This window comes from Berghia stephanieae, unplaced genomic scaffold, assembly GCF_034508935.2.
Source record: "Berghia stephanieae isolate SIO BIC M18660-M18661 unplaced genomic scaffold, UCSD_Bste_1.3 scaffold156, whole genome shotgun sequence".
Lineage (NCBI taxonomy): Eukaryota > Metazoa > Mollusca > Gastropoda > Nudibranchia > Aeolidiidae > Berghia > Berghia stephanieae.
In genome coordinates this window covers 16,001-29,419 of record NW_027622579.1, presented here as the reverse complement: position 1 = coordinate 29,419, position 13,419 = coordinate 16,001, and the positions used below count along the sequence as shown (strand labels likewise).

The 13,419-nt window shown below is 36.7% G+C and overlaps 1 protein-coding gene across 1 annotated transcript; it reads left to right on the top strand.

Moving 5' to 3' along the window:
* The first annotated feature begins 490 nt into the window (after positions 1-490).
* Positions 491-11,855, top strand: LOC144961147 (protein polyglycylase TTLL10-like). Its single transcript, XM_078894446.1, has 5 exons — positions 491-600; positions 1,936-2,054; positions 5,393-5,528; positions 9,220-9,391; positions 11,745-11,855. The coding sequence occupies exons 1-5, from the start codon at positions 491-493 to the stop codon at positions 11,853-11,855; spliced, it is 648 nt and encodes a 215-aa protein (XP_078750572.1).
* The last annotated feature ends 1,564 nt before the right edge of the window (positions 11,856-13,419 follow it).

Genomic DNA, 13,419 nt, shown 5'->3' with positions numbered 1-13,419 from the left:
CACTGAGCTATTTATTATTATTGAGGCTCCCCTAATATTTGCGTAATAAAATATTATATTTGTAGGCATCTTCCGTCTCAAAAGACGATGGTTTGCGCCCCGTATGGTTTGGTCTCATCAGTCTGTTAAATGCAGCGACGGGTTGTGACTCACAACCCCAAACCTTGCACGGCATCTTTACACAGTTGTGCACAGTAGTTGACTGTGTGCTTGATGATTGATTCTGCGCCTCTCTTTCCTCCTTGCCCCCTCTCATCAACTTCTTCTTTTCCTTTCCCACCTCTCTTCACTCCCTCATCAATGCATATCTCCTTTTTATTATGGTATTTCATTTTTTCAGGGAAGAGACCCTGACCCCCCACTCAGACAAGACAGAGTTGAAACCAACAGCGTCAAAAGCTGACATCAACGCCAAAGAACCAAACCCGTTGTAGAAAGCGCAGCAACAGACCAGGGAAGAGACGACACACAACCACGGCTTACTCTGCTAATGGCGGGACGAAAATGGGCGCTCTGCGGTGACGTGCCAAGGGTAAACAGACCCTCAGCAGGAGGTGGCGCTGGAGGAGGTGAGCATCGGGCTCAGGGAGTTCCGGAGGCGTAGGAGGGTAGGAGGCAACAGGGGTGTTGGTGGTGGTAGTGGTGGTGGTAGTAAGGGTTTGGCCCCGGTGCTGGTGGAAATCGAAAGCCTTCGGGGCCCGGCCCAGCAAACTTCCGGCCCGCAGTCTTCCAAACAACATGCAGCCCACCTTCTATATCGGTGGTGGAAATGGGACAGCTTTGTGAGTGTTGGTTAGATTAGCATGGGTACATGTCATGTCATAGGGTATGGTGTTGTTTCATATATTGATGAGATGATTGATGAAGATGATGATGATGATGATGATGATAGATGATGGATGATGATGATGATGATGATGACGATGGGGATGGTGATGATGAAAGACAGTAGTATATGATGTAAAAATAAAAATAAAAAATAATAATAATAATAATAATAAAGTAATAATAATAATAATAATAATAAAAATAATAATTGAAATCTCCCCCCCCCCCCCCCCACTCCCCTTTTTTTGCAATTGTTTCTTTTTCAGTTTAGTGATAGTATTCTCCAAATTTGCCATTTTAAAAAATGGGTTTTTGACATGACGCTATGTGATCTTGTGGTATGACGCTGTCCAGGTTCGAACCCCTGATCAAAGTGGAATATAATTGAGGTCCTATTCTCTCACCGTACTCATGTATAAATGAGTACCTGGACGTTACATTTGTTTCTGTCGGAAAACGAAATAGTAGCAGGCGTCTTCTCTCGCCCTACAAGTAAAGTGTTGCTGTTTCCTATGGGAATTATTGGTATTGCTTTTGAATAGGTGTATTTCATAAAATATAGAATTTTTAAAAGCAGGATGACACAAAAGTTGTCAGAAAATGTAACAGAAACGAGGTGAGAATAATAAATAATTTCTCTAAGAAACTGTCGAGCACTTACGTTGTTCCTGCTAACTCCCCTCAACCAGAATATTTTAAAGGCGTTTTTTATTACATCGTGTTAGTGGAAAAATAATAATGAGTAAAGCATTCAAATCATTGCCTTTTTCACCCTGGGTCAGGTATAGGCAGAGACAAACAGTTTCCATCCTTCTCTATCCTGAGCTAACTTTTTTTTTTTATCTAATTCCATGTCTTACCACTTCTCTGTATATCAGCTTCTTTAATTCTTATCCGTGTTCCTCGTGGCCTTCCCTTGATCTTCTCCCCTGAGGGTTCCAGCCCAATACTTTCTTTGTTTAGTGGAGTCATTCTTTCTAAGCGTGTGTCCAATCCACCTCCATCGTCTTCTTCCTATTTCCTCCCCCAAATGGTTTCTGCTGTGTTCTTTTCCATTTTCTTCAAATAAATGAGTATATTTTAGCAAATGTGCCCTTTTATTCACAGAGTTGAAACGCCGCTCCTCAATCTGGGCTGGAAAAGAATCACAGACAAATACGACGAAAGATACCTTTTGAAATGGGTCGAATGCAAGAGAAAGATCAACTATGCTGCATTCAAGGAAGGTGAGCCTAGAAATACATCACATATAATAATAATAATAATATAATAATAATAATAATAATAATAATAATAATAAAAATAATAATAATAATAATAAATAATTTATATAATAATTAATAATAATAAAATTGGAAATTATATAGCGCTTTAAAAACCGTTGTCAAAAGGCTCTAAGCGCTTTCAGTGATATAAAACCCAAAACATTATACAGTAAGACAAGTTTGATGGAAAGGTTGTTTAGGGAATTCGATTAAACAACAAAAATGATAAAAAATGTATGCAACATTATGACGTAAAAAATAAATTTTAATCGAGATTTGAAAGTTGTCAACAAATCCGAGAATCCACGTAGAGGAGAGATTTCCAAAAATGGGGGGGGGGGGGGGGGGCGAAAATTGAAAAGATTTTCACCATTTTAGCAATGGTTATTTTTTGAAAAGGTTTTGGTTTGCTTGCCTCAAGTTTCTATTGGGGACATATATTTTTTAAAAATAAAAAAATAATAAAAATAATAAATGGAAATTTTTATATACGCTTTACCCGTTGTCACGGGCCTAACGCTTTACAGTGATATAAAAACAAAAAATATTCAGTGTGAAATGTAAAGGAAAGTGATACGAATTCAATTTAACAACAACAAATTGAAAAAAATATTGCAACATTATGAGTAAAAAAGATAAAAAATTTAAACGAGATTTGAACGTTGTAACGAATCCCAATACGTGTGAAAGGGAGGGTTCCAAAAGGGGGGGCCGAAAAATTTAAAAGACTGTTCACCTATTTTACGCAAAGGCTTTTGGTTGACAAGGATTGATTGGCATTGCTTTACCTCAAGTTTTTATTGGGGACATATAGTTTAGAGTCTTTAAAATAGGAGGGGGTGTTGTGCTTTTTGGGGTTTGTAGACAAAACAAATTTATAGCAACTCTTTTTTTAACAGGAAACCCAATGTAACTCACGGAAAGAAGGTTTTGAGGGGTTTTTTTGTTATTGCTACAAAGAGCCGGCTGCGTTATTTTGAGCAACCCGAAGTTTGCTAATTTTGTCTTTTTGTTTAAATTTGCCCCAAGGGGTTAAATAGTCCAATTTAAGATAAAAAAGGATTTAAATTTAAAATTTGTTATATGTTCGGGATTAAAATTCGAATTTTGCTTTTTTTTTTTTCATGTACATAGTTGTATGGTGTTATTCCCCCCTTGGGTTTTCATGGAAAGATCTTTTCAATGTGACGCCAAGGTTTTTTTCTTTTTTTGAAAATTCTATTGTGCTTTTCCGAGGTAATTAGTGATTTATTTTCCTTTTAGGATACCGTTTTCCACAATTAAAATCTCGTTTTACTATATTTAATTTTAACTTATTGTGGGAATCCAAGATTTAATCTCATTAAAACGCTCGTAATTCGTTGTAAAGAATGTAAAATTTCTAAGGGTGCGAATCAATATTTGCGATCGCTGCATAAAATGATAATCAGATTGAATCTGGATATCACACTAGAAAAAGGGTGAATATCTAAAAGGACGGGGCCCGAACAAGGGTTTTGGTACTCCCAAAATTAGTAAAAAATGTTCTGAAGAACACCATTCACCACGCTCGCCACGATCCCGTAAATATGATGGAACCACTAAGGGCAATTCTTTATGCGAAGTTTTTTTTAAGTCTTCTTAACAAAAGTCATGTTTTAATGTGTCAAAGGCACTGAAAGATCTAAAAGGATAATACATTGATATTGTAGCTCAAAATTACATAACCAAGTCATTAAAGAATTTAAGAGCGCCGTTTTAGTCTGTGTTGATGTTTTTTAGGTGACTGAAGGTTTAGAAGGTCTTTAAATAGGAGGGACTGTTGGTGCTCAAGGATTTGTAGACAACAGTACAAATCTTATAAGCAACTCTTTTTTCCACGGAAGCCAATGCAACTCACGGAGAAGGAGAGTTGCTGACGGGTATTTTTTGTTATTGGCGTACAATGAGTCTTTCTGCGTTATTTTGAGAAAACTGAAGTTTACTCATTTTTTCTTTAGCTAAATTCGCCCAAAGGGAGTAACAATCGTCCAATTTAGATAAAACAAGGGAATTAATTAAAAGTTCTGCTAAAAGCTTCCTTTGGGGATTATATGTGCTTTGAAAAAAAAAGGGGCCCGGGGGGCGAAGTGGACGAGTGGTTGGGGCATTGTATTGTGACTGGAAGGCCCCGGGTTCGAGCCCACATTTCACGCCCCTTGGGTTTCTTTTATTTTCCTTGGGCAAGATTATAACCCCCAAATTTTGCTCACTTGGACAACATGGGTGATTCCCTGTTGACATCAGATATCTGTTTAATGGACTATCAATATTCCTTCGTGGTTTACCAATAGGCGTCTAGTTCTATTGGTGTCGTTGAGAAAGTGTGTAAATTAATTTTGAAGAAAAAAATGGATTTCATTCACGAAGCAAAGACCCATTGTCAAAAGGGCCTTTCTGGAATGCTCTAGTTTATATGGAACGTGTCACTCGGGAGATGCTATCTTGCATTCGCACACGTTGTAAAATCATTTAATCAAAAAAATTGGCAATTTACGATAATTTTTAAGGCAGTGCAACAACTTTCTACTATCGCTGGGAACAAAAATGAATAAAAATTTGGATTCAGAACTGTGGTGGAGTTTTTTCGTCTCTAGAAAGTTGTGCAGCGATGTGGTCTAGTGGTATGACCTCGCCTTCGGACCGAAGGTCCCAGGAGTTCGAGTCCCGAGCGGCGCAAAGTTGAGTCCTTGGAGAAAAAAAGGCTCTTTACTCGCATTCACTCACCGTACAGGTGTTAAAATGAGTACCTGGCCGTTAACAGCGTTTGTCTGTCCCAAAAAAAATGTAATATCTCTTCTAACAGCGTCATGTTTGTGCTTCATGTTTAAATTTTTCTGTTGGCTGAAACTCCTTGTAAAGGCTTGAGCACGTTTAGTGGATATTACGCTAAAATAAAAGCTTAAGTCCTAGTATTTTAAAAGACTTAACTCATTCAACCCTAACACTGACTATATCTTTAGTTAACCCGGGTTCTTTTACATTTGTCTGAGACAAATTATAGGCGAAGTATCAAAGCTAATGTTTTTAATGTTTACATGTTATCGGTATTTTGAATAAAGCTATATATGTCATGCTCAATTTTAATACATTTTTTTCCAGTTTTGAAAAGTAGCAAAAATCTCTAGGATTGAGTGGTGATGAAATCCCCTCGTCCAATACGTTTTTACTTTCAGATGAGATGGGGACTAAACAGTCGATTGTTTTCTTCCCAGGCGAGCAACTTGTCAACCACATACCGAATTGTAAGCTTTGACGAACAAACTGGGCCTTCTGTCAAGTCTGCAGGAATACGAACTTTGTGACTTTGTTGACCAAGGGACGTTTTCCTCGGATGAAGATGGCTGATTTTGTTCCGGAGACCTACAAGCTGGATGAGAGGAACAAAGGGGAAAATTTTCTTGAACGAGTACAAAGGTGAGTTGAGAGACGCTTCAAGATTGATCTAAACCTGAATATTTTCTCTAGATCAATGCTATTTGTACTTTAGACTGACTAAAACTTTTAAAATCAAGCACCCCCAGGTTTTGGACATAAAGGCACAATATGGTCATAATTTGATGTCAAAAGAAGTTTCTCCTAAATTGGCCTAAGTACCCCCGGGATGACGGGAACTCTAAGTCAACTCACTTTCTGAGTATTCGATTTGTTGCATGTGGCAGCAATTGGTTGATGTTTAGACGAAGTAGTTGGATAATCTTCGCTTAAAGTGAAGGTATCCATAGTGGACAGGAAGGCACTTACTGTGTTTTCTGCCCCCCTATATCTGTTTCCAACATGTTTTTCTGTCTTTGTCTTGGAATGGATTACTTGGTTTTGCCCTGGCCCTGGCTGTAGTGCTTAGCTGAGAGGGAAACAGTCAAATGCATAGTTATTGTTTTGGGAAAGATGATATTTTTTCCCTTTGAAAAACCATCTCTGTTATGTATTCTGCTTGTATTTTGAATGTATAATGTAAGCATTTGAGTGTATCCCTCTTAGTGGGTCTTGTACTGGTGTATGGTGAGGCATTTAGGTGATTCAAACAAAGAAACATTGATGGTTAGATCTTGGAATCTACATCTGTTCTTTATTCGAAACCATTCCCCCTTTTGTTTTACTTTTTTCCAAGTTCTTTTTATTGTACATCTAGAATCTTTTCACTTCCAATTTTCTTCCTTTTTACTGGCGCTGATATGACCTAAATGTGTTGCAAGAGCCCTAAAACCCTCAAAACAAAAAAAAAACGAAGTGAAGGTGTTGTGTTCACACATGATTCGGGAAAAGCGTTCGTCTTTGATAGTGCCGGGGTGCAAATGAATACACGTAATTTGAAATGCTTGAGTTTGCAGATGGTGTTTTGATGTATTCAGTGGGGTTTGTCTTGGAATGCGTGAATATATTTTGCTGTCTATAGTTTTGTTCTGATGAGATGGCCGTCATGTTGTGTGTGATTTTAAACACAATGGTGAATCGTTGTTCTTCCATTTGTCTTGTAAGCGAGTCCATCCAAGCTGTCCTGATCATGTCTGTTAGCTGTTTTGGGGGATGTAATCATTGAAGACAGATGTTGCAGCGGACTTTAAAGGGCAAACATTACCCTTTCCAATTTCTGTTGACACAAAATGCTTATGTAATATTTATTTCCTTTCTTCATCAAATGAAATCTATAGTTATTCAAGTGTACAGGCGAGTTTTATTTCGTAATTAGTTGGTCGAGTAAAATGAAAGTTATTTTTTTTTGGTGGAGTTAGATAGAGAAAATTTGTAAAATTTTTATGGGTTTTTTTTAAAGTGAAGAAAATAAAACTAGAAGAAAAGGAAACGGCAAAAGTGTTGTATTTTGGTGGTGTTTGAAGCGTTCTTTTTTAAATATCGAAATGTTATTGTAATATTATGCCCTTTTGGAAAGTCCTTGCTCCTTTGGGTTTTTGTATTTTAATTTTAATGTAGTTTTCGAGTTCTGGGGGGGGGTTCCTGACCCCCCCATAGTGGGCGGGGGGGTAATCCTGTGTCTTCAAACCCCCTATATCTTTTTTTCCCAACATGCTTTCTGTTTTTTGTCTTGGAATAAATTTAAACTTGGTTTTGCCCCGGGCCCCGCCCCAGCCCTAGCTGGGGGGGGGAAACATCAAAACATAGTTATGTTTTGGGAGTTGATTTTTTTTTTCCCTTGAAAATTTCATTTTTTCATTTAAATGTTTTAAATTAAAATTTGCTTTTTGAATGTATAATGAAAGGTTTTGAGTGTTTTTCCTCTTTTTTGGGATTTTTTTTCTTGTGTCCGGTGGGGACTCAAAAATTGATCTTAAACTAAGTACATTGGCGTGTTTTTTGGAATCTACATTTTAATCCCTTTTTTTGTTCCCAGTTCCCCCATGTCTTACTTTTTCTTGGTGCTTTTTTGAAATTCTAGAATTTTTTTAAAAAAACAAAATTTTTTCCCCTTTTTTTACTGGCCTGATATAACCAAAAATGTTTGCAAAGCGCCGAAAACCCAAAAAAACCAAAAATGTTTTCGATTTAAAAACCCCAGCAGGCATTTGCGCGGGGGGGGGGGGGGGGGGGGGGGGGGGGGGGGGGGGGGGGGGGGGATATTTTTTAATTTCCTTTTTTCTTTTATGACCCCCCCCCCTCCTTCCCGGGCAAAAAAAAAAAACAACCCACCCCCCAACCCCCCCCCCCCCCCCCCCCCCCCCCCCCCACCCCTTACACACACAACACACACAAACCACACACACACCACACATGGTTGTTACTCTTTCTTGTCGTTTGAAAATGGAGAAAAACCATTGAGATCTAAAAATTTTTGACTTTTTTAATTTAAATTCATTTTTGGGGCTTGTTTTTTGGTTTTTTCCCTTGGCGCTGGTATAAAACCTAATAAATCAAAAAAACGTTTAAACCCCTTCCTAAATGGAAATGAATTTTTAAAATTTAAATAAATTCCTTTATTTTCCAGATGGTAAAGTTTGGAAAATCCCAAACCCTTTCAGGCTTGAATAAAGGCCCAACGGAATTTTCCTGCTAAGGTCAAGGGCGAGATAGACCAGCTGTTGGGAAAAAACGCCCAAAAACCAAGCTTAAAAAATGGGTCAAGGCCCCCCAATGAAAGGGGGAAAAAATACAGAGGGGATTCAATTTTTAAAAAAAAAGCAAGTAAACAAAATAAAAAATTTTAATAATTATTTTAGTCTGAAAAATTTAAAAATGTCCCCAAAAATATATAACCCCTAAAAATATACAATAAAAATTATATAATACAGCTTTTGATTTGTTTTTAGTAAAAAAAAAAATAAAAAAAGTAAAGTAAAAAATTTCCCCTTTTTCATCCCTGAAGGGGGAAAAGTTTCCTTTTTGGGGCTTTTTCCAAGGGGAAGACTGGAATAAAAACCAAAGCGTCAGCCGCATTTCAGTGCCGTAAATCGGGGCTAGGGCAAAGGGACTTGCTCAAAGGCCCCACACATACGCAGCGGCGGGGTGTCGAAATCTGTACCTGTCCCGGAAAAACGAAAACCCAAAGGGCCGTACCGCAAGCCACGCTGCCCAATTTTCCAAAAGTTGAGGTTCCTAAAAAAGTCTTAAAAAAATTTGAGAGAAAAACAAAGTGAGTGAAATTTTTTACTCCCTACAAAAGGAGCAACACACCCGGTATAACCCCCCAAAAATTTGTCGAAAAGGAGGGTTTTTAGTGGGCCCAAATGGTCTAGTGTTAAAACTCGCTTTCGGATCGGGAATTTTTTGGGTTCGGCCCCCCGTCGGGGGCATAGTTGAGGGCCTTGAAAAAGGCTCCCTTTTAAAATCAATTTCTAAAACACCGTACCAGGTTTAAAAAAGAGTACCCGGCCGTTAACAGCGTTTTTTGTCCGAAAAATTGTAAAAATTGCCTAAAAGGCGGGATGTCACGCCTGCATGTTAAATGTTGCTGTTGAAAAACCAGGGGGGCCCCCTTGGGAAAGCGCTTTCCCACAATTTTTGGATATTGTCCAAAATAAAGCTCTTTTTTTCTTTTTTTTTTTCAGAATGCTCTTGCCCATTTATATTTTCATTTTCATTTTTCATTGTTTCTCTATACTTCATAACAATCCACAATTCTTCATGCATGTTTTTGGGGGTTATTTTTTTCCAGATACATCGACAACCCATTGCTTCTGGATGGCCGTAAGTTCGACATCCGGGCCTACATGTTGATAGCCAGTACTGTCCCATACCTCCTCCTCTACCACAAAGGTTACATCAGACTCTCGGTCATCAAGTACGACAACGAGGACACGAACCTCACCGCTCATCTCACTAATCAGGTTAGAGAAAAAATAAATTCTCAATTACCAACAATAAAAAAATATTTTATACCATGAATTTAGTATTTTACCATCTGGGAGAAGGTTTTTGTCAGATTAAATGTAGAACTAACAAGTATAAATCAACGTTGTTCCATCAGCAATAAAAATGTTGAATATTTCATATGGTACAGCAAAACCAAGGATTGATGCGTTGACTGATTGACTGATTAATTTATTTAATGTTTGATTAAGTGACCAATTGTTAATGATGATAATATTTGGTGTTGAATTGCCAAAAATGTAACGAATTGAAATGAAATTGAATATGTTTATGTTGTGTATATCGCACTGTGTGAAAGAAAGAGGGGAAAGGGAGAGAGAGAGAGAGAGAGAGAGAGAGAGAGAGAGAAAAGAGAGAGAAAGAAGAGAGAAAGAGGCGGAGAGAGAGAGAAGAGAGAGAGAGAGAGAGAAGAGAATAAGTAGGAGTGAAGTTCTGTTCGATGTTATAGTTATCATATAACGTTATAACAAGTGTAACCAAATGACAAATTGCCATATTTATAGACAATAAAGATCTATTATTATTATTATTATTATTATTATTATTATTATTAATTATTATTATTATTATTATTATTATTATTATTATATTATTATTATTATTAAATAAAGCATTTATATAGGGCAATATCGACAATGAATTCCATAGCATCAACAATAACACGTAACATTATGTAGGAGGAGATGCGACGCCTTTTAGATGGTACAACAACGCTGTTAACGGCCACGTACTCATTTTACACTTGAGTAAGTGAGAAAACGGGTGGCCAAAAATTCCTTAAGAAAAGAGATCTTTTTGCATATCTTCATTTCTTTACATTAACTCAAATCAATTTTCAAATTGATATCTTGAACTTTTAGATAGCGCGATATCCACTTAATGTGCTCAAGGCTCTTTGAAAGGGGTCCCTGACCAACAGCAACATGTAACATGTGGAACGAGACATGACGCCTGTTAGGCGATATTCCCAAATTTTTTTTCGACAGAGACAACGCTGTTAACGGCCAGGTACTCCTTTACACCTGAGTACGGTGAGAGGATGTGAGTAAAGAGTCTGTTCCAAGGACTTAACTATGCACCGAGCGAGGCTCGAACGCAGGACCTTCCGATCCGAAAGCGAGTGTTCGTGATATTTTAGATTGTCATTCTTGTAACTGTGTGGGCGCATAAATCATGACCTAATCATGGTTATTCGCTATACAAGTATATAAATTATTTTATTATTATTATTATTATTATTATTATTATTATTATTATTATTATTATATATTATTATTTTTAAATTATTATTATTATTATTATTATTATTATTATTATTATTATTATTATTTATTATTATTATTATTATTATTATTTTCACTATTATTATCATTATTATCATCATCATCATTATCATTATCATCATCATCTTTATCATCATCATTCATCATCATCTCATCATCATCATCATCATCATCTTATTATTTATTATTATTATTATTATTATTATTATTATTATTTTTTATTATTAAGTGTGGTAAATATTGCATTGTATAAAAGTACTTTTTATTATTTTTTGATATAAACTCTCAACTTGTCATCAATAATAGCCCAAATTTTTAAGCTGTGTTGTCTTCCAAAGTTTATTTCTTTGTTCATTAAACTCAACCCTGACACCGACAACATCCGTGGTATACCCGGGGTTACTTTTACCCCATGCCTATAATTTATTACTTCTTACGAGACCAAATTAGAGGCGTATATCAAAGTAATCTTCTTAATTTTACATGTTGATGGTAGTTGAATAAAACTGTCTCTGCACATGTTCATTTTTAATACGTTTATTCCAATTTTGAAAGTAGCAAAATCTCTAGGATTGAATGAGTTAATTAGCTTTAAAGATATTTTTTCACAAATGTGTCAGTGCAAGATATAATCAGTCGGAAGGTGAAAATTTAGGATTTGATTTATTTTTTTCATTTTCTGAAAAATATGCTTCTCTCACCCTTTTAATCTTTATTTGAAGTAAATCGGGTGATTTTTCATGAAGTTATGGCCAGATGTTATGGGAAAAGTATCCAGCAACTTTCTCAAATTTCATACTTTTTCAACTTGACTAGCTGTAAAAAATATTTAGAAGTGAAACTAAACATTGTTATTTCCCTGAGATGTACAAAAAGAGTTGCTTTTAATCATTTATGAAAAGAACTCATTTTAGATAAAAATTGACCTTCTAACTAAACTTGGCAATATCTCAGTTCAAACCTTTTCACCATCCGACTGTTTTATATCATTCACTGTAACAAATATTGTGTCTTGTTTTCCCATCAGTTTATCCAAAAGAAAGACCCATCGTACAAGGACGTGAAGGAGGACTCCGCGTGGAGCATGGATAGATTCAACGAATACATCAACGACAACTTCGCCAGTGAGCACGCTTAGAACAAGACTGGGCTTACGGAACTCTCACGGTACGCAGGGTTTAAGTGGTACTAAGCTGCTAGAAGCTGTGGACTGGAAAATGTAATAAACAAAAATTATTATAGCAGCTTACAGCTTTTAAAAAAAACACAAAACAAATACCAAACTCGGAACGTTTTGAGCTAAAACCCCTACTTCATTTCAACAACAAAAAAGCAATTAATACATAAATTCAGTGCTTAAAAAAACAGATCGATGGCAGCCTGTTATGCTATATTACAAAAAAAAAAAAAAAAATTCGACAGAGACAACGCTGTTGATGGCCAGGTCTCAGTCATTTTACACCTGAGTATGGTGAGAGAATTTGAGTAAAGAGCCTTTGTAAGGATTTCAACTATGCGCCGAGCGAGGCTCGAACCCAGGAGCTTCCAATCCGAAAGCGAGTGTCAAACCACTAGACCGCATTGGGATAATGTCTGTTCAGTTCACTCACATTTTTATTGATTTCTATGCAAAGCGTTGTTTTGATTTCCTCATTTTTGGCTAATGCCCATGTGCCCTGACATAGGAGATAGATTATCAGTATCATGTGAAAAGGAACCAATTTCTCTGACTTGTACGATTATATTATTGGCTATTTCAGAAACAAATGCAGCGAATCATCCCCCATTGCTTCAACGGCGTCAAGCACAAACTCCAATGTAAAGTTGGATACTTTGATCTCTATGGGATGGATTTCATGGTGGACACCAATTTCAAAGTAAGTCCTCTGGGTGGGGTTCCCGATCTCCCATAGTGAAGCAGGGGGTACTTGTTGCGTCTTCTATCCCCCTGTATCTGGGCGGGGGTTCGCAACCTCCGATAGTGAGCAGGGAGGTACTTGCTGTGTCTTCTATCACTCTGTATCTGGGCGGGGGTTCCCGGCTTCCATTGTGGCAGGGCGGTACTTGCTGTGTCTTCTATCCCCCTGTATCGGGGTGGGGTTCCCGACTCCCATAGTGGGCAGGGAGCGGAGATACTTGCTTTGTATTCTATCCCCCTAAATCTATATTCCAAACTGGTTTCTGTCATTGACTTGGAATGAGATTACCTAGTTTGTCCTGACCCTTGAGATGATTTTCTTTGTAAATCATCTCTCTGTTATGTACGTTTACCTTTTAATATATATATATATATATATATATATATATATATATATATATATATATATATATAATATATATATATATATATATATATATATATATATATATATATATATATAATATGTATTAATACCGGATAGGGAGACTTTTGGTACCCCTATTAGTTCATTTTACAGTACTTTACCAATAGGGAGACCAAAATCCGGTCCCCCTATTGATTTGCCCTCTAGCACATTCACTTTTCTATTTTTAGTTTAAAGTTGTCAACCCAACCCGTCAAGGATATATAATTGTAAATCATAGTATTGAAGTTATTTGTTAAACACCACAGTAAGAAGAGTTATGCCTAAATTTTCACGTTGGTCATAAGGTGACCCCCTGAAAAAGTACAATAGGGGTACCAGTGTTTTCATCGATATATTTCAATAGTGAGGCAATAT